This window comes from Mirounga angustirostris, unplaced genomic scaffold (genome assembly GCF_029215605.1).
Source record: "Mirounga angustirostris isolate CCGP_5_RB_7025 unplaced genomic scaffold, mMirAng1.0.hap1 SCAF_9, whole genome shotgun sequence".
NCBI classification, from domain to species: domain Eukaryota; kingdom Metazoa; phylum Chordata; class Mammalia; order Carnivora; family Phocidae; genus Mirounga; species Mirounga angustirostris.
In genome coordinates this window covers 28251632-28278955 of record NW_026991717.1, presented here as the reverse complement: position 1 = coordinate 28278955, position 27324 = coordinate 28251632, and the positions used below count along the sequence as shown (strand labels likewise).

Sequence of the window (27324 nt, the reverse complement as noted above, 5' to 3'; positions counted from 1 at the left end):
ATTTCTTTGGTGTTGGTTGTGATCTCTCCTCTTTCATTCATGATTTTGTTGATTTGGGTCATTTCTCTTCTCTTTTTGATAAGTCTGGCCAGGGGTTTATCAATCTTGTTAATTCTTTCAAAGAACCAGCTCCTAGTTTCGTTGATCTGTTCTACTGTTCTTTTAGTTTCTAGTTCATTGATTTCTGCTCTGATCTTTATTATTTCTCTTCTCCTGCTGGGTTTAGGCTTTATTTGCTGTTCTTTCTCCAGCTCCTTTAGGTGTAGGGTTAGGCTGTGTACTTGAGACCTTTCCTGTTTCTTGAGAAAGGCTTGTATTGGTATATACTTTCCTCTTCGGACTGCCTTTGCTGCATCCCAAAGATTTTGAATAGTTGTGTTTTCATTTTCATTGGTGTCCATGTATTTTTTTAATTCTTCTTTAATTTCCTGGTTGACCCATTCATTCTTCAGTAGGATGCTCTTTAGCCTCCATGTATTTGAGTTCTTTCCGACTTTCCTCTTGTGATTGAGTTCTAGTTTCAAAGCATTGTGGTCTGAAAATAGGCAGGGGATGATCCCAATCTTTTGGTACCAGTTGAGACCTGATTTATGACCTAGGATGTGATCTATTCTGGAGAATGTTCCATGGGCACTAGAGAAGAATGTGTATTCCGTTGCTTTGGGGTGGAATGTTCTGAATAGGTCTGTGAAGTCCATTTGGTCCAGTGTGTCATTTAAAGTCTTTATTTCCTTGTTGATCGTTTGCTTAGATGATCAGTCCATTTCAGTGAGGGGGGTGTTAAAGTCCCCCACTATTATTGTATTGTTGTCGATGTGTTTCTTTGCTTTTGTGTTTAATTGGCTTATATAATTGGCTGCTCCCTTGTTAGGGGCATAGATATTTACAATTGTTAGATCTTCTTGTTGGATAGATCCTTTAAGTAGGATATAATGTCCTTCCTCATCTCCTATTACAGTCTTAGGTTTAAAATCTAATTTGTCTGATATAAGGATTTCCACCCAGCTTTCTTTTGGTGTCCATTAGCATGGTAAATGGTTTTCCACCCCCTCACTTTCAATCTGGGGGTGTCTGTGGTTCTAAAATGAGTCTCTTGCAGACAGCATATCGATGGGTCTTGTTTTTTAATCCAGTCTGATAGCCTATGTCTTTTGATTGGGGCATTTAGCCCATTTACATTCAGGGTAACTATTGAAAAATAGGAATTTAGTGCCATTGTATTGCCTGTCAGGTGACTGTTACCGTATATTGTCTGTGTTCCTTTCTGGTCTATGTTCCTTTTAGGCTCTCTCTTTGCTTAGAGGACCCCTTTCAATATTTCCTGTAGGGCTGGTTTTGTGTTTGCAAATTCCTTTAGTTTTTGTTTGTCCTGGAAGCTTTTTATCTCTCCTTCAATTTTCAATGACAGCCTAGCTGGATAGAGTATTCTTGGCTGCATACTTTTCTCATTTAGTGCTCTGAATATATCCTGCCAGTCCTTTCTGGCCTGGCAGGTCTCTGTGGATAGGTGTGTTGCCAGTCTAATGTTTCTACCATTGTAGGTTACATATCTCTTCTCCTGAGCTGCTTTCAGGGTTTTCTCTTTGTCTATGAGATTCCTAAGTTTTAGTATTAGATGTCGGGGTGTTGACCTATTTTTATTGATTTTGAATGGGGTTCTCTGTGCTTCCTGGATTTTCATGCCTGTTTCCTTCCCCAAATTAAGGAAGTTCTCTGCTATAATTTGCTCCATTATACGTTCTACCTCTCTCTCTCTTTCTTCTTCTTCTGGGATCCCAATTATTCTAATGTTGTTTCGTCTTATGGTATCGCTTATCTCTCGAATTCTGCCCTCGTGATCCAGTAGTTGTTTATCTCTCTTTTTCTCAGCTTCTTTATTTTCCATCATTTCATCTTCTATATTACTGATTCTCTCTTTTGCCTCATTTATTCTAGCAGTTAGCGCCCCCATTTTTGTTTGCACCTCATTAATAGCCTTTTTGATTTCTACTTGGTTGGATTTTAGTTCTTTTACTTCTCCAGAAAGGGTTTCTCTAATAACTTCCATATTTTTTTCAAGCACAGCTAGTATCTTTAAAGTGATGATTCTGAACTCTAGATCTGACATCGTACTAATGTCCGTATTGAGTAGGTCCCTGGCAGTCAGTATTACCTCTTGTTCTTTTTGTTGAGGTGATTTTTTTGTCTTGTCATTTTGTGCAGAGGAGAATAGATTAATGAGAGAACAAAATGCTAGCAGAGTAACAACGTCCCCAGAAAATATACTCTAAACAAATCAGAAAAGACCTGAAGCAGTGGGAAAAGAAAGGGAAAGAGAGAAAAAGAAAAAGAAAAAAAAGAAAAAGATAAAGAAAAAACAAAACAAACAATACAAAACAACAACAACAACAACAAAACCAGAATGTGATCAAATATGATCAGGCTGGTATATAGATCAGTGCCACACACTAGATTTGGGGTGTATTTTGGTCTTTTAGAAGAAAGTGTCTCCCAAAATTTTAAAGAAAGAAAAACTTATATATGTACAAAAATAAGGGTTGATATGATGAAGGGATGGAATATGACTGGAAAAATGGAAATTATAAAAAATTTTATAAAAGGAATTGGTAAGAAGTTGTTTGAAAAAAGAAAGAAGAGGATTTAAAAAGAAAAAAAAAGGGAGAGGATGTGATCAGGCAGGGGAATAGAAAACACCATATACTAGAGATTTAGGGTATATTTTAATCTGTTAGAAGAAACTATCTCAAAATTTTAAAGAGAGAACAACTTATATATATAAGCCAAAAATACGGGTAACTACTATGAAGGGATAGAATATGACTCTAAAAATGAAAAATAAAAATGTTTTTTTTCAAAAAAGGGATTGATAAGGTGTTGGTTGAAAAAGGGAAAAAGAAAAATTCAAAAAGAGATAAAAAGACAAAAAGACAGTTAAAAAAAAATTAACTTTGAAAGACTAAAGAATCATGGTAAAAAAGCCATGAATTCTATGTGCAGTATTCCCCTAGCGCTGGAGTTCTGCCGTTCTCATTGATTGGTAAACTTGGTCTTGGCTGGCTGTTCTCACTGATCTTCTGGGGAGGGGCCTGTTGCCGTGGTTTCCAAATGTCTCTGCCGGAGGCGGAACTGCCTGCCCTTGCCCCCTCCCGGCTAAGTAATCTGCTTGGGTTCGCTCTCCGGGGCTTTGTTCCCTGCGAGCTTTCCATACAGCTTTGGAGGCGGAGATTGAAAATGGCGGCCTCCCAATCTCCGCCCCGGAGGAGCCGAGAACTTGGGGCCCCCCTCCTCAGTGAGCCCCCAGAGAAAAGCCGTCAGTCACTCCCGTCTCCCCGGTCTCCGGCTGCACTCCGTGCTCACCCGGCCTGTGACTGCGCGTTTCTATCTCTGGCACCCGACCCCGGGTGGAGTCTCCAAACCCAGCAGATCCCTGTGGTGCACTCCCGCGCGGCTCCACCAGGGGGAGGAAGGGGAGTCTCCCCGGATCTGCCGCTTGTTGGGTCCCTGCTGGAGGAGCAGTGGCCGGACTGTGCCACGGATCACGGTTTATGACAACCCTGAATTGAGAGCCCGCGCCTCAGCTCCGTCTCTGCAGCCAGCTTCTCCGCTCCAACACCTGGGAGCTCTGCCGCACTCAGGCACCCCCGGTCTTTCTGTGACCCCGAGGGTCCTGAGACCACACTGTCCCGGAGGGTTCCACCCCCCGCTTAGCCACCAGAGTGATGTCCCTCGGCGGAGCAGACTTTTAAAAGTTCCGATTTTGTGCTCCGCGGCTCTATCACTTGCCAGAAGTGGCCGACGGAGGCCCCTCCCCCCATCTATTCTTCCGAATATTGCCTCAGATTCACTTCTCTGCACGTCCTACCTTCCAGAAAGTGGTCGCTTTTCTGTTTAGAGAGTTGTTGCTATTCCTTTCTTCGATCTCCTGTTGGGTTTGTAGGTGTTCAGAATGGTTTGATCCCTATCCAGCTGAATTCCTGAGAGGAGACGAAATCCAGGTCTCCTACTCCTCCGCCATCTTGCTCTGCCCCCCGAATCATGAATGTTCTTAATGGCATCTAGAATGGTGAATCCTTTCCAGAAGGTTTCCAATTGACTTTGCCTGGAACCATCAGAGTAATCACTATGGCAGTTATAATATTAAAAAAACTTTTTCCTAAACAATAAGACTTGAAAGTTGAAATTATTTTTTTTAATTTTTAATTTTTTTTATTTTTAAAGATTTTATTTATTTGACAGAGAAAGAGATAGCAAGAGAGGGAACACAAGCAGGGGGAGTTGGAGAGGGAGAAGCAGGCTTCCCACTGTGCAGGGAGCCCGACGCTGGGCTCGATCTCAGGACCTCGGGATCATGACCTGAGTTGAAGGCAGACACTTAATGACTGAGCCACCCAGGCACCCCCAAGTTGAAATTATTTCTTGATCCATGGGCTACAGAATGGATGTTGTGTTAGCAGGCATGAATACAATATTAATCTCATTGTACATCTCCATCAGAGCTTTTGGATAACCAGGTGAACTGTTCATGAACAGTAATATTTTGAAATAAATCTTTTTTTTTTTTCTGAGCAGTAAGTCTTAACAGTGGGCTTAAAATATTCACTAAACCATTTTGTAAACAAATGTGCTGTCACCTAGGCTTTGCTATTCCATTTTTAGAGCACAGGTAGAGTAGATTTAACATAATTCTTAAGGGCCCTCAGATTTTTAGAATAGTAAATGAACATTGGCTTCAACTTAAAGTCATCAGCTGCATTACCGTCTAGGAAGAGAATCAGCCTATCTTTTGCAGCTTTGAAGCCAGGCACTGAGTTTTCCTCTTTACCTATAAAAATCCTAGATGGCATCCTCTTCCAATAGAAGGCTGTTTTGTCTACATAAAAATCTATTATTTAGTGTAGTCACCTTCATTAAGTATCTGAGTCAGATCTGGATAACTTGCTGCAGCTTCTACATCAGCACTTGCTGCTTCACCTTGCACTTTTATGTTATGGAGATAGCTTCTTTCCTTAAATCTCATGAACCAACCTCTACTAGCTTCAAACTTTTCTTCTACAGCTACCTCACCTCTCAGCTCTCATAGAATTGAAGAGAGTCAGGGCCTTGCTCTGGATTAGACTTTAGCTTAAAGGAATGTTGTGGCTGGTTTGATCTTCTATCCAGATCACTAAAACTTTCTCCATATCAGCAATAAAGCTGTTTTACGTTCTTATCATTTATGTGTTCACTGGAGTAGCACTTTTAATTTCTTTCAAAAACCATCACTATAACAAAAATCATCATAATGAAAAAGCTTGAAATATTGTGAAAATTACCAAAATGTGACACAGAGATCCAAAGTGAGCAAATGCTGTTGGAGAAATGGCGTGCCAATTGACTTGCTCCATGAAGGGTTGCACAGACCTTCAACTTGTAAACAATGCAGTATTTGTGAAGCACCATAAAGGAAAGTGCAATAAAGAAAGTATACCTGTATTGTTATGGATTGAATTGTATCTCCCCAAAAGATAGGTTAAATTCCTAATCCCAGGTTCCTGAAATTGTGACCTTATTTGGAAATAAGATCTTGAAATTAAAACTAGTTCATTGGGATCTTGAAATTAAAACTAGTTCATTGGGATGGGCCCTAATCCAATATGACTGGTATTCTTATAAAAAGGGGGAGTTTGGATGCAGAAGCAGGCATGCAAAGAAGGAAGAACATATGAAGACACATAAAGAGAAGTTGGCCATGTCACTGGAGTAAGGCACCTGAAAGGAAGGATTGTTGGCAACCACCAGAAGCTAGGAGAGGCAGGGAGGATCTTCCCCTAGAGTTGTCAGGGAAAGCATGGCCCTACTAACAGGATTTCAAGTTTTATAACTGTGAGACAATGTATTTCTCTTGTTTCAAGCTACTTTGTTATGGCAGCCCTTGGAAATTTATACAGTTACTTCATAGTTGTTGTCTTTAATAATTGTTTGGGTGGAGGGGTGGATTTCTGGAGCTTCCTATTCTGCTATCTTCTATGACATCCTTATTTATTATTTAATTTTTTTTCTGTCTCTCCACTTACTCTAATGTAAGCTCTGTGAGGGCAGGGAATTTTGTCTCTTATAGGAACTGCTATGTGCACATAGCATTAACAGACAAGTACTGCAGCAATAGATCATTTATGAATAATTATTGAATGCCTTAAGACAGAAAGGAACATGGACAAGGTAATAAGGTCCCACCCTGGTAGAGGAGTAAGGTGTGTATTAAATGTAACAGTGGCAATGTTTCTAGGAAGAAGTTGCTGCAGTTGAGGTCAAAGAGGTTGCTGCCTGTGTTCTCCTTTAGGATTTGGATGGACTCCTGTCTCACATTGAGGTCTTTCAACCATTTGGAGTCTATTTTTGTGTGTGGTGTAAAGAAATGGTCCAGTTTCATTCTTCTGCATGTGGCTGTCCAATGTTCCCAACACCATTTGTTGAAGAGACTGTCTTCCATTGGACATTCTTTCCTGCTTTGTCAAAGATTAGTTGACCATAGAGTTGAGGGTCCATTTCTGGGCTCTCTATTCTGTTTCATTGACCTGTGTGGGTTTTTTCTGTGCCAGTACCATACTGTGTTGATGATGACAGCTTTGTAAGAGAGCTGGAAGTCCGGAATTGTGATAATGTATGGTGATTAACATAATAAAATTTAAAAAATAAATGTAACAATGGAAGTAAGTTCTGGGCATAATGTGATATAAAACATTAGCCACTTTGGGAAAGTCAGGGAAGTTTCCAGAGGACAAATGCCCAATGCTGTGTGAAGCTGCACTTTTCTTGCTCCTCCAAAGAGCCAAAACTTCAAGTTTGAAACTGCCTTTGTGACAACATTTGGGTTCATTATGAGACAACAAAAGCCAAGATTGAAATAAGCCATGTGGGCTGCTCAGGGGCTCCTGTGCCAGGTGTTTCTGTTTCTTCCAGTTAATATTTGGGTGTCAACGTCTAGTGCGTTGGGGTCCCTGGGTAAGGGTCTACGAAATCACCAGGACACAGGGGATGCAGAGCAAAGGCAGCACTTGCAACTGCATACTGCCGTTTATTTCTCACATAGCTATATACTCGTAGAGATCAGATAAACATAACAATGTATCAAGCCAACATCTGTGAAGTGAAATATACACGAAATGCAATAAGAACAAAATACATCCTGCTTATGCTTGCAGAATAAAGAATTCTCTTAGCCATCCTTCCTTTGGAGACAACATGTTCTTGGTCTTTAGAAAGAACACTTCTGTTTAGAGAGATACACTTTAAGCTAGGCAAGAGCCACTTCCTGCTGATCCAGGCATTTAGGCCTTGCAACATGAGGTAAGGGGAAGAGAACATTTTCTCCTCCTGGCCTAGGCCTGCCTGGCCGACCTTAACCTCAGTGCAGTCCTCAAATGACTCTGGCCTGCAAGGGGCTTACAAGCCTACACCATCACATTTGGGGCTGCCAAAAATGAAAAAGTGAGCTTTTTAAAATGCTCCTATGACCCAACAAATAGTAAGGGCTCTTTCTCAGACCTTACAAGGCAACTCTGGAGGACTGTATGCAGGGCTGGCCGAGCAACATGTGCAGTAGGCTGGTAGAGAGGAGTGTGTGCAGTAGGTGCATAGGTCTGCAGGTTGGCTGCAGCCTGCTGGTCAGTCTCTGCTGAGGCTGATGGGGCCCCCTCAGCATGTCCTCCCTCTGGGGACCCCATAGGGCTGCAGTATTTCCTAGGGCATACTCTTCTTATGGCTGAACCTGAAGCTCCAGAGAGTCTTGCAGTAACATGGAATGCTTCTTTCTAGTCTACCTACCTTTCATTGGTCAAAGCAAGTCACTGGCTAAGCCCAATGTCAGTGGGGTGAGGGAATGGATCTTTCGGCCCCACTGGGGGCCACCACAGAGGCATGCATGTAGAGTCCTACTGCAGGGATAAAGAACTAGGGAGTAATCCAATCTTCCTAGATAAACAACGAGGCATTACTTTTTATGACATCAAGTGACCTGCTCTCCAGAAGAGCATGGTTCTGCTGTCCCCTGATTCTCTACAGCAAATGAAATCACATGTCACATATCTTCCCATTGGTTTCAGCTTTCTTCTTGTGACTTTGGGAAATCCTTTCTGAAGGGATTACCATTGGAGCCCCCCCTCCTCCTGCTCTTTAGAGATGTTCACACAAGGCAACTTCCCTGAGGCAGCAGATTCAAGGGTCCCTCCTTAACATCTTGTGGGCTGCCCTGAGGTGCCCAGCAGTGACAATATAGACCAACATTCCCCCCAGGCCAGCTGGAAGCAGGCCTCATGGCTATATCCTCCCTCTGGCTACATTCTCCTCCATTAGCAACATGAGCCACAAGGGGATATGCTTTTGGAACACAAATTTCTTACAGAAGCTTCACAACTGCTACTTTTTTTTAATAACAATAATGTAAAATTCATCTGTCAGAAAGATACACTGGATGCTAGCATGACTTACTAGAAAATACTACTTTCTAGTTATTGAATCGATACCTGTTATCGTAAGAACATCAGCAGGGTCGGGAAGACTGCACAGAGGTCAGTGGTGAGAAGTGGTTTAGCACAGGTTTGCCATTTTGCAGTTTGGAATCAGAGAACTGTGTTCAGGTTCCAGTTTGGTCACTTATAAGATAAGTGTCTCTCCATGCCTTGATTTCCTCATCTATTGATTGAAGGAATAACAAATACACCTGAGAGATGTTTGAGGATTAGATAAAATGATATATGCATGAAGTTAGAATAGGACTTGGTCCACTGCAGGGCTAAGAAATGCTGGCTAGATGGTTATGATTATGGTCACAGCCACTGCAGGAGGTTCTACGGGATTTTACTGAAAAAGTGCTTTGGATCTTGCAAATCAGTTACAGTATGGGAAGCTCCTCTGGGTTTCCATGGATGTGATTTTAGTGCTCTTTTCCTCTACAGATTCCTGTGCTCCTGAACCTCAGCCAAGACCCCGAGGTCAGCCTGCCTGCACCACCACTCATGTATGCCCTGGCCCTTGGTGCCTGCCTGGGAGGTAAGGGGGTGCTGATGCATGCAGGGAAGGGGCCACTGACACTGTAGTGACCCCAAAGTGATGGTTTATACATGCCTAATTGAAGGTAAATTAAGGAGAGTTTGGATGATTTCCTGAGTAGAAACCCACCTTCAGCTTTGACTGAAGCAATTCTAGAAGTGAAGCCTGGCCCTTGCCCCCTCTGCAGACCGTCCCCTGACATCCCAAGACCACAGTCTGGGGACGATCATTACTGACATCTCAAAGTGAATGTGCTCCCACACTGCACCCACACTGTACCCACACAGATGTGGCTTATGTTTGGAAACAGATTTTGAATCAGAAGCCATCCTCAGCTATAGTTTTTATATCCTCCATAAGGGGTTGGGAAGTGATGAATGGGTAAACAAAGAACTAGAGACCCTAACCTAAGAGTAAGAAGAAAGATTAAATTTTTTTCTTTTTTGGAGAGGGGTATTGTCCTTTAGAGAATTTGAGAAGTGAATTAGTGAAAGTGTCAGGAGAGACTAACCTCTGGTGAGCAAACAGAGGGCTTTGGTAATCTTTTGAGGGAGGTGTGTTAGAGTTAGAGTCCTCATATTTAGGAGGCCTAATCACCTTTGGGAACACAAGAGGATTTTGGAGAATCTTAGATAAACATACCAGATACATTTTAAGTTTTTATTCTTAAATCCAGGCATGCTTAGATAATCAGCTTGCTTTGTTCTTTGATTGATCTCTGTTAAATCAATAACTTTCTGTTTAGTTTATCTCTTTGTTTATAAAGGGGATTAATGCTATTCAGTGAAGTTGCTATGATTTCTGGAGGCAGCTAATTCACCTCATTCAGCAATTGAGACCTCAAGTTCTTATGCGACTATAGATCTGTTAAAATGGCCCCCATTTAAGCATTAGTCCCCAGAAAAGCAGTAACTGTGTCCACAGCTACATTTAACATCAGTGATAGAAACAGAATCCAGGAGCATCTGGAAATGTGTCCTTTGTGTGGGACTTTGTTCATTAAACCTCACTGAGCATCTGCTATAACCTGACATTGTGCTTTTGAGTGGGGAGACAGTCACCTAAGCTAAGGTTACACCTTAAATAGATATGTCCTCTCATGGTGGAATGCACAGAGTGCTTAAGGAGCACCAGAGAGAGACTAGAGGAAAAGTCAGAGAAGGTCCTCCAGAGAGGAAACTTTTGAGCTGGGTCTCAGAGGGTGAGAAGCCTCTTGGGCTAGTGCTGATTCCCCAGAACATGTAGAATGAATGCGGATGGGATTATCAAAGACAGAAGTTAATATGGACCATATATATGGCTACTAACCTAAAATATAAATCAACACCTGTTGACTGAGGCCCTTTTGAAAGCGGGGATACAGCTGTAATGAATAATAAATGTATTAAGCCTTGGGGTCTTTTTAATAGTAGCTCTGGTCATTGAATGACACTTGTTCCTGGATTGCAGATGCCCAGTTGTGTGGAGTGTTAACTCTACACTTATTCTGTCAGGAACCGTCTTTCATTGACTCAGTTTGGAATTACTTTTTTAAAAATTGTGGCAAGGCTGTTGAATCACAGACCTGTACCCCTGAAACAAATAATACATTATATGTTTTAAAAAAAGAAAATAGTAGGAAGGGAAAAATGAAGGGGGGGAAATCAGAGGGGGAGACGAACCATGAGAGACTATGGACTCTGAGAAAGAAACTGAGGGTTCTAGAGGGGAGGGTGGGGGGATGGGTTAGCCTGGTGATGGGTATTAAAGAGGGCACGCACTGCATGGAGCACTGGGTGTTATGCACAAACAATGAATCATGGAACACTGCATCAAAAACTAATGATGTAAGGTATGGTGATTAACAAAACATAATAAAATTTTTTAAAAAATTGTGGCAAAATGTACATGGCATACAATTTACAATTTTAACCACTTTTAAGGCTATACAACATTAGCAGCCATTAGAGAAATGTAAATTAAAAGCACAGTAAGATATCATCACATACCTATAAGAATGGCTAAAATAAAAATAGTAACAACACCAAATATTCACAAGGATGTGGGGAAACTGGATCACTTATACATTATCACTGGGGCTGTAGAAGAGTACCATCACTCTGGAAAACAGTTTGGCATTGTCTTTAGAAACTTAACCTGCAACTACCATAAAACCCAGCAATTGCACAACTGGGCATTTATTGTACAGAAATGAAAACTTATGTTCACCCAAAACCTACATACAAATGTTGATGGAAGCTTTATTTGTGATAGCCAAAAAGTAGAAATAAACCAGATGTCCTTCAGTAGTAAACAGTTAAACAAACTGTGGTACATCCCTACCATGGAATGCTACTTGACAGTAAAAAGAAATTAAGTATTGACACACAAGGCAACCTTAATGAATCTCCAGGGAATTATGTAGAGTGAAAAAAGTCAGTCTCAAAAGATTACAGACTGTATGATTCCATTTATATGATACTTTTGAAGTGATGCAGTTGTAGAAATGCAGAATAGATTAGTGGTTAGTGGGGGGTTAAGTACAGGGCAAGGTGGAAGGAAGTGTATCTGGCTGTAAAAGGACAATAGAAGGGATCATTTTGGTGATGAAAATGTTCTGTATATTGACTGTATCAATGTCAGTATTCTAATTGTGACATAGTACTATGGTTTTGAATTATATTACCTTTGAGGGAAACTGGTAAATGGTACATGGAATCTCTTCATATTATTCCTTACAACTTCATGTGAATGTATAGTTACCTCAAAGTAAAACTTCAGTTACAATAATAGAAAAACAAAAAGCCAGAGGGAAGAATGTTCTTATTGATTAAATCCATAATTACTAAACTAAGTAAATATGGATAGATTGCGTCACTGAAAAATAAAGTCAAGGAAATACTCCAGAATCTAGAGGCAAAAGTCAAAGAATAAATTACAGAAGAAAAATAATATACATAAAAGTTCATTATGGGAAATCCAATATTTGACTTCTAAGAAAAATCTCAGGAAGGACAGAATGAAGTGAAGGAAAGAATTTATCCAAAAAAACAATAGAAGCAAATTTTCCAGAATAGAAGCAACATACCTAATACCTAATGCCATGTTTGTGAAATTTTAGAACTCTATGGAGGCTTAGAAATTTGCCCAATTGTCATACAATAGTAAATCTCAAAACTGGGTATCTAGCAGTTCAGCTCCAGAGTTTGTTTTCCTAAGCTCTCTTTATGTTGAAAACAGGTAATTAGAAATACCAGGTTCAGCAAAAAATGGTACAAAAATATTAGTGTTCAAATTTGAAGCAAATTAAAATGAGATATGATCTTAAGCAAATGATAGAACACAAGAAATGAGACTTGATCGGACCTTGGTCCTGGTGGATGTCTTGGCCCTACAGGGATGGCATTTACATAGTCTGGTTGATGTAAATGTTGCTGACTGGTTTTCCCAGTTGGAACAAACATATATCTAACCCAGGAAGTCTTAGCTACTTATAAAACATACTATGGTTGTTAATTTCCTTGACAAGCTTTTCTATTTTATTTGGAGATCTTCAGAATCCAAATCTAGCATTCTTCCCATTATACCTGCTGATATACTCTATTTCCAATGTGTTTGTGCAGGATCCGCTGTCTGGCTAACCCAACACCCAACACTCTCTTCTCTTTCGTGTCCCTCTACTAAAATAGTTGCTCTGGTGGCTGGTCTACACTGTTTGTCTCATTTTGCTGACCAATAAGACATGAGGGAAACCTGTTTGGGAGCCTCTTGACATAGATTTTGCCCTTCTGATGAAAATGTATTGGTACCAGTTCTTTTCCATGCTTCCTACCTTAGATGTGACCATGAAACCATCTATGATGGGATGGAGAGGCCAAGAGAATTGTGAAGATCCACCTCTGATATTACTTACAAGACACTGACCTGATGCTTGGCAGCCCTCCACCCCCAGACTTCTTGTTACATGGGAGGATTATTTTCCTTTGTGTGTAAACCACTGTTATTCAGATTTTCTGTTACCTGTAGCTAAAAACATTTTTAAAAGAATCAGCCATCCAAAAGAATGAAATCTTGCCATTTGCAATGATGTGGATGGAACTAGAGGGTATTATACTAAGCTAAATCAGTCAGAGAAAGACACATACCATATGATTTCACTCATATGTGGAATTTAAGAAACAAAACAGATGAACATAGGGGAAAGGAAGGGAAAATAAAATAAGATGAAAATAGAGAGGGGGGCAAACCACAGGAGATGCTGAACTCTAGGAAACAAACAGGGTTGCTGGAGTGGAGGTGACTGGGGAGATGGGGTAATTGGATGATGGGCATTAAGGAGGGCATTTAATGTAATGAGCACTGGGTGTTATATGCAACTGATGAATCACTAAATTCTACCCCTGAAATTAATAATACACTATATGTTACCTAAATTGAATTTAAATAAAGAACTAAAAAAAAAGAAACAGTGTTCAGTGAAACTTAATAAGTTAATGCACCACTTCCCAGGTTATGAAGTATTCAGGAGGCCAAATGACATCATGCAAACGGTGACTGAAAGGCAAGTCTTGGGGAAGGAGGTCAGGCTGTGAGGACATATCCCAGGGTAGAAAAGGCTTTTGGGGAATAGCAATTATGCCATCTGTGCTGTGTTCCTGAAAATGTGGCTAGGAGTCAGATGTACAAAAGCCGAACAACTGCCTTACATGAGAGCAGTCAGCCCAGTCCTTGCTCATTTCTCTGCCTTGTCTTCTCTCTAAGGAAAGAGTTTGAGCAATGGGGCTCCTCACTTTACCCCTCTTTCCCCACCCAGACCCTCCTCATAATGCCTGAGTTGTCATGAAGCCAAGAGACCAAGCTGCTACCCCTTCCCTTGGATCCTTGAAAATCTCCCCATTCCATTCCCTGAATCCAGAAGTGCTCTGGAACAAATTTACCTATGAGCACAGTGCACCCTGGCAACATGAGGCAGGAAATGGAAAGGGCCTTTCATTTTCTGTTCAGTGGCCTATTGCACTTGAGGAATTCATACCAACTGGAAAGGAAGGGGTATTTTTCAATCATTAATCCCTAACAGGAGAGAAGTAAAGTGTTGCTTTTTAGTTTAAAGCTCACACAGGTTGCTGAATGTGACCCTGGGCCACGTGTTAAGCTCCGTGCTGTCCAGGAGCAGAGCTCTCCATGTCAAGTCCTGGAGTAGCGTTGTTTGTGGTGGCATGGCAGATACCACCCAGACACTGAGGGACGTGCTCTGCAATGGAGGCTGGCAGGGTAGGGCCATCTGAGGATCATGGGCCTTGGCAGACTTTGGGAAACAATTGCAGGGCATGATGGTTCACCAAGGTGTAGAACCTCACTGGCAGGTCTCACCCAGAGCAGGAGCCAGCTGGCTGGCAGGGTCAAGGGATGGATATGTTGGTATGACAGCACCAAGAGGAGGCTGTCTGGGGCCATCATTGCTGTGGAGTTTGTACATCACCACCTGCTCAAGACCTTTAGATGCTCTGTATGACTGTCTACAGAAAGACCTTGGGCCTATATCAGGAAGATTGAATCTTGCCCTCTCTGATCCTCCTCTGGAGTCAAAACAGCTGATTCTAGTCCTGGGCTTGTCACTTCCTAGCCCTGACATTTCAGTGTGTTGCCTTTCTGTGCCTTAGTTTCTTCGTGGAGACACTGGGGATCTCAGGGGTCATGGTGAAGATGAGATGCCAAGACTTTAGAATGCTTCTGACCCCTTATTCTTCTTCTTTTTTTAAACATATAATGTATTATTTGTTTCAGAGGTACAGATCTGTGATTCAACAGTCTTGCACAATTCACAGTGCTCTGACCCCGAGGAGACACTGAGCAGACATCTGGTCTTGTCCTTCTCAAATCCTTCAGCAGAACTCACCCCACACTCAGCCTGCATATGCCCCCAGGCCTTGTTGAAACTGGTTGTTTCTTCTCATTCTCATGGTGCCTCCTAAATCTCCTCTTCCTTGGGGAAACCCTACTACCTGGTCATGGCCTGGTGACCCCAGCCCTCTGAGCATTTCTCTTGGCCTCTCTGACCTCATGTCTGCTATGCATCTCCTGTCTCTCCAAGAATAGATTCCCCATGAGTCCCCAGAGGATATGAGCTGATATGTCCACAGAGAGCAGCCTGCTGGGGTGGAAAGGAGAGCTGCCTAGGGTTGGGAAGTTAGCAAGAAGCTAATGGATATCAGGGAGGGAGGTAGAGACAGATGTCAGAATTGAGATGAAAATATAGACTCAGTTCTAGCGGGTGTCTGAGACAAGAGGTCTCAGAATGGTCCTGGAATCCTGGGAACACCTGCATGAGCTTTCTATCACTACCATAACACATAGACAAACTTTATCTATTATCTCATGTTTCTTGTCTTCCAGGTAAGGGTGGCTCAGCTGCATCTCTACTTAAAGTCTCATGAGGCCAAGATCAAGGTGTCCCCAGGCTGTGCTCCTTTCTGGTAGCTCTGGGATGGGTCTGCTTCTGAGCTCACTCAGATTATTGTTAGGATCCAGGTCCTTGCCCCTCTAAGAGTGGGTCCCCATCCATTGCTGCCTGTTAACTGGGCTGCCTTTAGCTCTGAAGGACTCTCTGGTCCTGGCACTTGGGCCCAAATCTCAGAGATAGCAACACAGTGTGGGATCCTGCTCATGGTGGGGATACCGCCACTCCCCTTTGGGTTCTCTCCTAGGATCTCTCTCTCTCTTTTTTTCTTCTTGGCTATTTCTTTTTATTATGTTAATCACCATACATTACATCATTAGTTTTTAATGTAGTGTTCCATGATTCATTGTTTGCATACTACACCCAGTGCTCCATGCAGTACATGCCCTCTTTAATACCCATCACCAGGCTAATCCATACCCCCACCCCCATCCACTCCAGAACCCACGGTTTGTTTCTCAGAGTCCATAGTCTCTAAGGTTCGTCTCCCCCTCCGACTTCGCCCGATTCAATTTTCCCTTCCTGCTATCTTCTTCTTTTTTAACATATAATGTATTATTTGTTTCAGAGGTACAGGTCTGTGATTCAACAGTCTTACACAATTCACAGCAATCACCATAGCACATATGCTCCCCAATGTCTATCACCAGCCACCCCATCCCTCCTACCCCCCACCACTCCAGCAACCCTCAGTTTGTTTACTGAGATTAAGAATTCCTCGTATCAGTGAGGTCATATGATACATGTCTTTCTCTGATTGACTTATTTCACTTAGCAGAATAGCTCCAGTTCCATCCACATCGTTGCAAATGGCAAGATTTCATTCCTTTTGATGGCTGCATAATATTCCATTGTATATATATACCACTTCTTCTTTATCCATTCATCTGTCGATGGACATCTTGGCTCTTTCCACAGTTTGGCTACTGTGGACATTGCTGCTATAAATATCGGGGGGCACATACCCCTTCGGATCCCTCCATTTGTATCTTTGGGGTAAATACTCAGAAGTGCAATTGTTGGATCATACGGTAGCTCTATTTTCAACTTTATGAGGGACCTCCATACTGTTTTCTGAGTGCCTGCACCAGCTTGCATTCCCACCAACAGTGTAGGAGGGGTCCCCTTTCTCCACATCCCCATCAACATCTGTCATTTCCTGACATGTTAATTTTAGCCATTCTGACTGGTTTGAGGTGGTATCTCATTGAGGTTGTGATTTGGATTTCCCTAATGCCGAGTGATGTTGAACACTTTTTCATGTGTCTGTTGGCCATTTGGATGTCTTCTTTGGAAAAATGTCTTTTCATGTCTTCTGCCCATTTCTTGATTGGATCATTTGTTCTTTGGGTGTTGAGTTTGATAAGTTCTTTATAGATTTTGGATACTAGCCCTTTATCTGATATGTCATTTGCAAAACTGTTCTCCCATTCTGTCGGTTGTCTTTTGGTTTTGTTGACTGTTTCTTTTGCTGTGCAAAAGCTTTTTATCTTGATCAAGTCCCAATAGTTCATTTTTGTCTTTGCTTCCCTTGCCTTTGGCGATGTTTCTAGGAAGAAGTTGCTGTAGCTGAAGTAGAAAACGTTGCTGCCTGTGTTCTCCTCTAGGATTTTGAGGTCTTTCAAACATTTTGAATCTATTGTGTGTGGTGTAAGGAAATGGTCCAGTTTCATTCTTCTGCATGTGGTGTCCAATTTTCCCAACACCATTTGTTGAAGAGACTGTCTTTTCCATTGGACATTCTGTATTTGTTTCGTGTGGGTTGTGATCTCTCCTCTTTCATTCATGATTTTGTTGATTTGGGTCATTTCTCTTTTCTTTTTATAAGTCTGGCCAGGGGTTTATCAATCTTGTTAATTCTTTCAAAGAACCAGCTCCCTGTTTCATTGATTTGTTCTACTGTTCTTTTGGTTTCTATTTCATTGATTTCTGCTCTGATCTTTATTATTTCTCTTCTCCTGCTGGGTTTAGGCTTTTTCTTTGCTGTTCTTTCTCCAGCTCCTTTAGGTGTAGGGTTAGGTTGTGTATTCGAGACCTTTCTTGTTTCTTGAGAAAGGCTTGCATTGCTAAAACATTCCTCTTAGGACTGCCTTTGCTGCATCCCAAAGATTTTGAACACTTGTGTTTTCATTTTCATTGGTTTCCATGAATTTTTTAAATTCTTCTTTAATTTCCTGGTTGACCCATTCATTCTTTAATAGGATGCTCTTTAGCCTCCATGTATTTGATCTTTCCGAATTTCCTCTTGTGTTTGAGTTCTAGTTTCAAAGCATTGTGGTCTGAAAATAGGCAGGGAATGATCCCAATCTTTGGTACCAGTTGAGACCTGATTTGTGACCTAGGATGTGATCGATTCTGGAGAATGTTCCATGGGCCGTAGAGAAGAATGTGTATTCTGTTGCTTTGGGATGCAAAGTTCTGAATGTATCTGTGAATTCCATTTGGTCCAGTGTGTCATTTAAAGTCTTTATTTCCTTGCTGATCTTTTGCTTAGATGATCTGTCCATTACAGTGAGGGGGGTGTTAAAGTCCCCCACTATTACTGTGTTGTTGTCGATGTGTTTCTTTGCTTTTGTTATTAATTGGCTTATATAAGTGGCTGCTCCCTTGTTAGGGGCATAGATATTTACGGTGGTTAGATCTTCTTGTGGATAGACCCTTTAGTATAATATGGTATCCTTCCTCATCTCTTACTATAGTCTTTGCTTTAAAATCTAATTTGTCTGATATAAAGATTGTCACCAAGCTTTCTTTTGGTGTCCATTAGCATGGTAAATGGTTTTCCACCCCCTCACTTTCAATCTGGGGGTATCTTTGGGTCTAAAATGAGTCTCTTGCAGACAGCATATCGATGGGTCTTGTTTTTTTATCCAATCTAATAGCCTGTGTCTTTTGATTGGGGCTTAGCCCATTACATTCAGGGTAACTGTTGAAAGATATGAATTTAGTGCCATTTTATTGCCTGTAAGGTGACTGTTATTGTATATTGTCTGTGTTTCTTTCTGGTCTATGTTGCTTTTAGGCTCTCTCTTTGCTTAGAGGACCCCTTTCAATATTTCTTGTAGGGCTGGTTTCGTGTTTGCAAATTCCTTTAGTTTTTGTTTGTCCTGGAAGCTTTTTATCTCTCCTTCTATTTTCAATGACAGCCTAGCTGGATATAGTATTCTTGGCTGCATACTTTTCTCATTTAGTGCTCTGAATATACCATGCCAGTCCTTTCTGACCTGCCAGGTCTCTGTGGATAGGTCTGTTCCCAGTCTAATGTTTCTAGCACTGTAGATTACATATCTCTTCTCCTTAGCTTCTTTCAGGATTTTCTCTTTGTCTCTGAGACTTTTAAATTTTACTATTAGATGTCGGGGTGTTGACCTATTTTTATTGATTTTGAGGGGGGTTCTCTGTGCCTCCTGGATTTTGATGCCTGTTTCCTTCCCCAAATTAGGGAAGTTCTCTGCTATAATTTGCTCCAATATACCTTCTGCCCCCCTCTTTCTTTCTTCTTCTTCTAGGACCCAATTATTCTAATATTGTTTTGTATTATGATATCACTTATCTCTTGAATTCTGCCCTCGTGATCCAGCAGTTGTTTATCTCTCTTTTTCTCAGCTTCTTTATTTTCCATCATTTGGTCTTCCTAATCACCAATTCTGTCTTCTGCCTCATTTATCCTAGCAGTTAGAGGCTCCATTTTTGATTATCCTCATTAATAGCCTTTTTGATTTCAACTTGGTTAGTTTTTAGTTCTTTTATTTCTCCAGAAAGGGTTTCTCTAATATCTTCCATGGTTTTTTCAAGCCCAGCTAGTATCTTTAAAATCTTCATTCTGAACTCTATTTCCAACATCATACTAATGTCCGTATTGAGTAGGTCCCTGGCAGTCAGTACTGCCTCTTATTCTTTTTGTTGAGGTGATATTTTCCATCTTGTCATTTTGTCCAGAGGAGAATAGATGAATGAGAGAACAAAATGCTAACAGGGTAACAATGACCCCAGAAAAATATACAGTAAACAAATCAGAAGAGGCCTGAAACTGGGGGAAAAGAAAGGGAAAGAAAGAAAAAAGAGAAAAGAAAAGAAAAAAGAAAAAAAAGATGCAAACAAACAAACAAACAAAAAACAGAATATGATCATATATGATCAGGCTGGTGCATAGATTCGTGCCACACCCTAGATTTTGTGCATATTTTGGTCTGTTAGAAAAAAGTGCCTCCCAAAATTTCAAATAAAGAAAATCTTATATATGTACAAAAATAAGGGTAAATACAGTGAAGGGATGGAATTTAACTGTAAAGATGAAAAGTATAAAAGATTTTATAGAAGGAATTGATAAGATAAGAATTTGGTTGAAAAAAGAAGGAAGAGGATTAAAAAAAAAAAATGGAGAGAATGTGATCAGGCAGGAGAATAGAACAAAGCCATACACTAGAGATTTAGGGTATATTTTGGTTTGTTAGAAGAAACTGTATCTCAAAATTTTAAAAAGAGAACATTATATATATATATGTAGATATATATATATATATATATATACCAAAAATAAGGTTGACTCTAAAAATGAATAATAAAAAAGATTTTTTTAGAAAAGGGATTGATAAGATTTTGGTTGAAAAAGGGAAAAAGAAAAATTCAAAAAAAAAAAAAAGAAAAGAAAAAGAAAGTTGAAAAAAAATTAACTTTGAATGACTAAGGAATCATGGTAAAAAAGCCATGAATTCTATGTGCAGTATTCCCCTAGTGCTGAAATTCTACTGTTCTCATTGATCGGTAAACTTGGTCTTGGCTGGTTGTTCTTCCTGATCTTCTGGGGGAGGGGTCTGTTGTCATGGTTCCCAAATGTCTTTGCTGGAGGTAGAATTGCCCCACCCTTGCCGGGTCTAAGTAATTTGCTCAGTTTTGCTCTTGGGAGCCTTTGTTTCCTGTAAGCTTTCTGTACAGCTGTGGAGGACAAGAGTGAAAATGGCGGCCTCCCAATCTCCACCCCGGAGGAGCTGAGAACTCCGGGCCCCACTCCTCAGTGAGCCCCCAGAGAAAAGCAGTCAGTCACTCCTGTCTCTCCAGTCTCCCACCACACTCCATGCTCACCTGGTCTGTGACTGTCTCTGGCACATGACCCGTGTGGAGTCTCTGAACCCAGCAGATCCCTGCGGTGCGTTCCCACGCTGCTCCTCCCAGGGCAGGAAGGTGAGTCTCCCCGGATCTGCCACTTGTTGGGACCCTGCTGGAGGAGCAGTGGCCCGACTGTGCCGCGGATCATGGTTTATGGCAACCCCGAGCTGAAAGCCCACTCCTTAGCTCTGTCTCTGCAGCCGGCTTACCCACTCCGATACCTGGGATCTCTGCTGCACTCAGGCACCCCTGGTCTTTCTGTGACCCTGAGGGTCCTGAGACCACACTGTCCCAGAGAGGGCTCCACCCCCTGCTTAGCCACTGGAGCGAAGTCCCTCAGCAGAGCCGACTTCTAAAATTTCCGATTTTGTGCTCGGCTGCTCTATCACTTGCCAGTAGCGGCTGACAGAGGCCTTCTCCCCCACCGCCTATCTTCCCGAATATCACCTCAGATTCACTTCTCCGCACATCCTACCTTCCAGAAAGTGGTCGCTTTTCTGTTCAGAGAGTTGTTGCTTTCTTTTCTTTGATCTCCTGTTGAGTTCGTAGGTGTTCAGAATGGTTTGATCCCTATCCAGCTGAATTCTTGGGACCAGATGAAATTTAGGTCTCCTACTCCTCCGCCATCTTGCACCTCCCCACATCATTAGTTTTTGATGTCGTGTTCCATGATTCATTGTTTCCATGTAATACCCAGTGCTCCATGCAGTTCATGCCCTGTTTAATATCCATCACCAGGCTAACCCATCCTCCCGCCCCCCTCCCCTCTAGAACCCTCAGTTTGTTTCTCAGAGTCCATAGTCTCTCATGGTTCCTCTCCCCCTCTGATTTTTCCCCTTCATTATTCCCTTCCTGCTCTCTTCTTCTTCTTCTTCTTCTTTTTTTTTTTTTTTTAACATATAATGTATTATTTGTTTCGGAGGTACAGGTCTGTGATTCAACAGTCTTACACAATTTACAGTGCTCACCATAGTACATACCCTCCCCAATGTCTATCACCCAGTCACCCCATCCCTCTCACCCCCCACCACTCTAGCAACCCTCAGTTTGTTTCCTGAGATTAAGAATTCCTCATATCAGTGAGGTCATATGATATATGTCTTTCTCTGATTGACTTATTTCGCTCAGCATAATACCCTCCAGTTCCATCTTTGTTGTTGCAAATGGCAAGATTTCATTTCCTAGCATCTCTCTGACCCTCTGTGATCTCTCTGACTCTCCCCACTCCACTTCTTCTACTATCCTCACCCCCACTGGTTCTCTTTGACCCCCCTGGTATCTCTCTGACTCTCTCCTTAAGGTTGCTCTTCTGCTTCCAGCTGGAGAAAGTTTTCTGCTTTTAAGGGTTCATGTGATCCAGTGGTCCACCCAGATAATCCAGGGTCATCTCCCTCTCTAAGGGTCCATAACCTGAATTACTTCTGCAAAGTCTCCTTTGCCATACAGAATAACATAATGACATAACCACAGGTTTTAAGGATTAAGGCGTGGACTTCTTTGCAGTTGGTGTAGGGAGCATTGATCTGCCTCCTACACCACCTGGAGCAAGCTAGTATCACCTGTAGCCTGAAGTGTCCCCCAGCCAGGCTTCTTGCTTCCTCTATCACCACCCTAAAGTCTGTCCTTCACACAGCAGCCTGGTGTCAGCCTGTCATGCTCTTCTTTCCCCTTGGTAATGGGCAAATCCTCTACTGCCCTTCCTGATTCTCTGGGTAGGGCCATATACTCTGAAGTGCACTGAGGAACAGTGGGACTGTCAAAAAAATGGGACATCAGAAACACAGTGACCACAAACAGAGTGGGCCAACCTCAGGGAGGCATTGCCATCACAAAGCTTGGGCTTAGTGGCTGCAGGGTGCTGGGGAGATCCTGAGGTTTTTACTGAGTTCTTAAGATCCAACGTCTTATAATTTTGATTCCTCAACTATATTTCATCCTTCGAGCAAGCTTATAAATAGATGCAGCATGCTATTTCAGAGGTTTTCACTGAAAAAAACTCTAAGTCTTCTATGGATGAAAAGCAGAGAGAATAAGATGAGGCTTGAGCTTGCTTTCATGAGCCTTTGCACAGGCAGTCTGGGCTGCATACCTGACAGGAGGTTGTGTTTCCTGCCATGTTTCAAGGAGAAGGTAAGGACCACGAAGAAGGAGGGGAGCAGGAGCCTGTGTTCAGTGGAGTGTTATTTGCACTGACATCTCCTCTGCAAGGGCCTCTCCTGAGGAATAGACCCCAGGCTGTGTGCCTCCTCTCGTGGAGAAATCCAGAAGTCCACGTTGCTCTGAGATTATTTATTCTGTACTTCTCTCCATGCTCAGTGCTCCAGAAGACCCAGAGATAAAATGGTGCTGGGTTCTCAGAAAAGGCAGCACTTAGGGGCTCAGCTTATGCACCCAGGACTTCACCCTCGGTCCTCCTCCTCCTGCTCTGTTACTTTTATTGTCCACTTTCAGGGAGGCTGCTCCCTTGTGTCAACATGCAGTAGGAAGCTCCAGATTTGTGTCTTACAGTTCACCAGTCCTTAGGAAACAGAGTCTTTTCCTTAGTGGTTTATGCACACATGTCAGAACTGAGTAAAATTGGCTGAGCCTGGGTCATGTGCCTATTCCTGAACCCTGACCTCTGTGGTTGGGGGTTAACAGATGCTGATTGGTTTTATCAAGCAAATTCACCCTTCCCTGAATTAGTCACCATGTTGGGGGCTGGCCTTGGGCCACATCCCTTACCATGAGGCCTCAGCAGTATGTATGCATGTGCAGGTTATGATTCCCCACAGATCATATACACTTTTAAAAAGGCTCACACAGAGAGGCATTTTATTATCCTCTTTGTTTGCATCCATCCTTCCATCCACAGACAGTGTTTTCTGGTGGGTGTACAGGCCTGGAGTCCTGAGGAAGGTGGTTCTTATCTGAGATCCCAAGTCCACTGTTCTGAAAACACCTGTTCTGTCCTATGGTTGTTTGTCTGGCTTACATTTTCCTCTAAAAGATAGATGCCATCATGTGCCACAGTGATTTGCCAATTCTCCTTAGCATTTCCTCTTTTCTATCACATAGAGCAGTCATAGTCTTATCTGTAAGTGAATTACAGTACTTACAAGCAGAAAATTTATTTTCTGGTTGTCAGTGTTTTGTTTTCTGCAGATATTTGCAAAGCAATCACTTTGATAGTACCTGTAAAGTAATCATCAAATCAAAAGGCTGTGAGATGATCTGAATATTACAGAAGAAAAGAGAACAGAAGCCTACCACCAAGATAAACTGAGATTTTATTTTACTTTTAAAATTTTGATTCCAGGCAATGGGACACTGATTGGAGCATCAGCAAATGTTGTTTGTGCAGGAATTGCAGAGCAGCATGGATATGGATTCTCTTTCATGGAATTTTTCAGGTACTTTAAAACTCATTTTAAATTTCTGTTTGTTTAATCCCTTAACTCACTTAATTTAAAAAAAAATAGCAATGCAAACTGTTAAGCACCAGGATAAGCATGTTTTTAGCAATTAGATGTTAGTGTCGGTGAGCTTAGCTAAAAAAAAAAACACATTAAAAATTTATTGCTGGGATTAGCTTCATAACACAGAGCATGATTCAGATATTCTGAATAATTCCGATTGAGTCTAGGGGTCAAGAAATTGTTGTGGGCTTGCTGGGTGTTTTATGTTGTTCTCTTGAAAATTCTAACAGTGATTTGTGCCTTGGCTATCTATGACTGGGGTGCTTAATGAGAGTCTGAACACCCCATACTAGGCTGCCCAGTGAAAAAGCCTGCACTGGAAAGGACCCAGGAATATTGCTGATAGGGAACAGGCATTCATGTGTGGGCACCTATCAGGAGGGCAGTACAGAGATGAGGCCTAGCATGGGGAAGAGCTGCCAGTGCTTCCTCTTGCAAAGGAGAACCTGCTCCAAGGGAGCAGGGCCCTTGCTGGGGTCCTGACTCCCAGCTTGCCTGTTTTCATATGGTACCACTGCACTTTGGAAGCAGACGAATGGGCATAATGGACATTGGTGGTCCTCATAAAATGTTGCTGCTAAAATGAACTGACATTCATTTGGTGTTGAGCAAGATTTCTGTCGAAGTTTTTGGACTATAAACTCACAGCATGTGTATGCACAGTGATGATTCTCAGAACCAGCCCTGCTTAAGATTTGGAATAGCAGCTCTGCCTGAGAGGCAGAGTGACCTGCAGCCTATGGAGGCTGTGACATCGGGCTTCTGCAGGGTACTACTTGGCTGGGCTGGGCTTGGGGAGAAAACCCCAGCTGTCTTACCCAGGTAAGAATCAACATCAGTCTCTACATATAACACTGAATTTTGGAAGACTTATGCTGACCATTACTGTTGTTCATGAGTGGCTAATAATTCTTGACAATTTTTGGGGGACACTAACATTTATTAATAAATACTCCTGGAAGACTTGGGCATGGGATGGAGGGATGAGACTGGACAGTGAGCCGTGGGGACACTGAACGTGCATCTCTCAGCAGGACTCTGGCACATTGCTTCCCCCACAGCTAAGAGACAGGATCTAAAACTTAGCAATTGACCACTATCTGCCTGTTTAGATAGACATCATCAGCCTCTGCTAAACATAAAAGGAATAATCCTATCATTTAAACAAGAGTTTTCTTAATGAGAACAGCATTCACTATAGTAAATTCAGCAGTGGCCTTAGCAGTATAACCCACCTCATCATCTCATCTTTGCTGCAGAGTCAGTGAGGGTTCATACCTGGAGTACAGCTAAGAAAGGGGGTTCAGAGGCAAGTGCCCTAAGAGGGGCAACAACAAGAGATATAGACTTGCACCCCCAAATTCCAGGGCTTCCTCATTTGGACTGGATTCCCAATTGCTGTAGAGCTGGAGGGCTGTTATTCACTTGTCCCTGGTCTCCTCCTTTGGTTAACCAAGCATATGATACACTGGCCCTCTACCTGTTGACAGCCCTAGCTGGACTCAACAGCAGGGACTCTCATGGCCATTTAACAGCACTGGTTGGTCTCACAAGTAGGCTTGAGAGGCCTGATATTAATATCATAAAAGATTAGAAGGTTTTTAGGGCAACAATACATGCTGGTTGGATGTTTTCTCCAGTGTAACTTTGACACAGTAATCAGGAATATGGAAAAAGCCCAGATGTCCCTCAACAGATGAATGGATAAAGAAGATGTGGTATATATATATATACACATATACACAATGGAGTATTACTCAGCCATCCAAAAGAATGAAATCTTGCCATTTGCAATGATGTGGATGGAACTAGAGGGCATTATACTAAGTGAAATAAGTCAGTCAGAGAAAAACAAATACCATATGAATTCACTTATATGTGGAATTTAAGAAACAAAACAGATGAACATAGGGGAAGGGAAGGAAAAATAAAATTAGATGAAAATAGAGAGGGAGGCTGGGGCGCCTGGGTGGCTCAGTTGGTTGAGCGACTGCCTTCGGCTCAGGTCATGGTCCCGGGGTCCTGGGATCGAGTCCCGCATCAGGCTCCCTGCTCTGCGGGGAGCCTGCTTCTCCCTCTCCCACTCCCCCTGCTTGTGTTCCCTCTCTCGCTGTGTCTCTCTCTGTCAAATAAATAAATAAAATCTTTAAAAATAAAAAAAAAAAAGAAAATAGAGAGGGAGGCAAAACATAAGAGACTATTAACTCTAGGAAACAAACTGAGGCTTGCTGGAGGGGAGAGGAGTGGGGGGATGGGGTAATTGGGTGATGGGCATTAAGGAGGGCATGTGATGTGATGAGCACTGGGTGATACTGATGAATCACTAAATTCTACCTCTGAAACTAATCATCATCATCAGGACATCTGCCTGACTGAAAGGGTTGGTGTGCAGCCACTCAGATTATGCACAGAGCTCAGGGTTCAGCTCCAGTGGGTGATGTATTGTGCACACTGAGCTTATTAAGTAGGCCTTGTATTTCTATTTGATATGTGCACCTTGTGTGCAGAGTTACAGTGGGGAAAGATAGGATAATATTCAGTAAGTTTGGGGCCTCAAAAAGACTGGGGCAAGACTGCCAGTTATCTCTTCTAAAACCTCTTTAGCTAGTGGCCTTAAGAATTGCATCCACCTTCTTAGATGAAGGAAAAATGTCTCTCTGGTTCGTAGTGTTCAAGAGCCATATCTTATTTCTGTCTGGTTCCACCTCTGATCATTCTTCTTGTCAGGTCCTTGCTGTCAGAAATCAGAGCAGTTTGGTCATCAAATGTTCATCAAGGGGCACCTGGGTGGCTCAGTCGGTTAAGGGTCCTGGGATTGAGCCCCATGTCAGGCTCTCTGCTCAGTGGGGAGTCTGCTTCTCTCTCTCCCTGCTGTTCCCCTTGCTTGTGCTTGCTCTCTCTCTCTGTCAAATAAATAAAATCTTTAAAAAAATGGTCATCTACCGTACCTCTGAAACAAATAATACATTATATCTTAAAAGAAGAAGAAGAAGATAGTAGGAAGGGAAAAATGAAGGGGGGAAAATTGGAGGGGGAGACGAACCATGAGAGACTATGGACTCTGAGAAACAAACTGAGGGTTCTAGAGGGGAGGGGTGGGGTATGGGTTAGCCTGGTGATGGGTATTAAAGAGGGCATGTACTGAATGGAGCACTGGGTGTTATATGCAAACAATGAAACATGGAACACTACATCAAAAACTAATGATGTAATGTACGGTGATTAACATAACATAATAAAAAATGGTCATTACATCTTCAGCCCTTATTTGCATAAAATTCTTAGTTTGCAGTTGCA

The 27324-nt window shown here is 42.1% G+C and overlaps 1 protein-coding gene across 2 annotated transcripts in view; it reads left to right on the top strand.

The window, feature by feature from the left end:
* The window catches only part of OCA2 (OCA2 melanosomal transmembrane protein), a 561894-nt gene that overhangs the window by 354583 nt on the left and 179987 nt on the right, over nucleotides 1-27324 (top strand). For both annotated transcript variants that reach the window (XM_064570041.1, XM_064570040.1), the window contains 2 exons: nucleotides 8934-9027; nucleotides 23868-23961. In XM_064570041.1, coding sequence (XP_064426111.1) covers nucleotides 8934-9027; nucleotides 23868-23961 — 188 coding nt within the window. The remainder of the gene's footprint in view (nucleotides 1-8933; nucleotides 9028-23867; nucleotides 23962-27324) is intronic.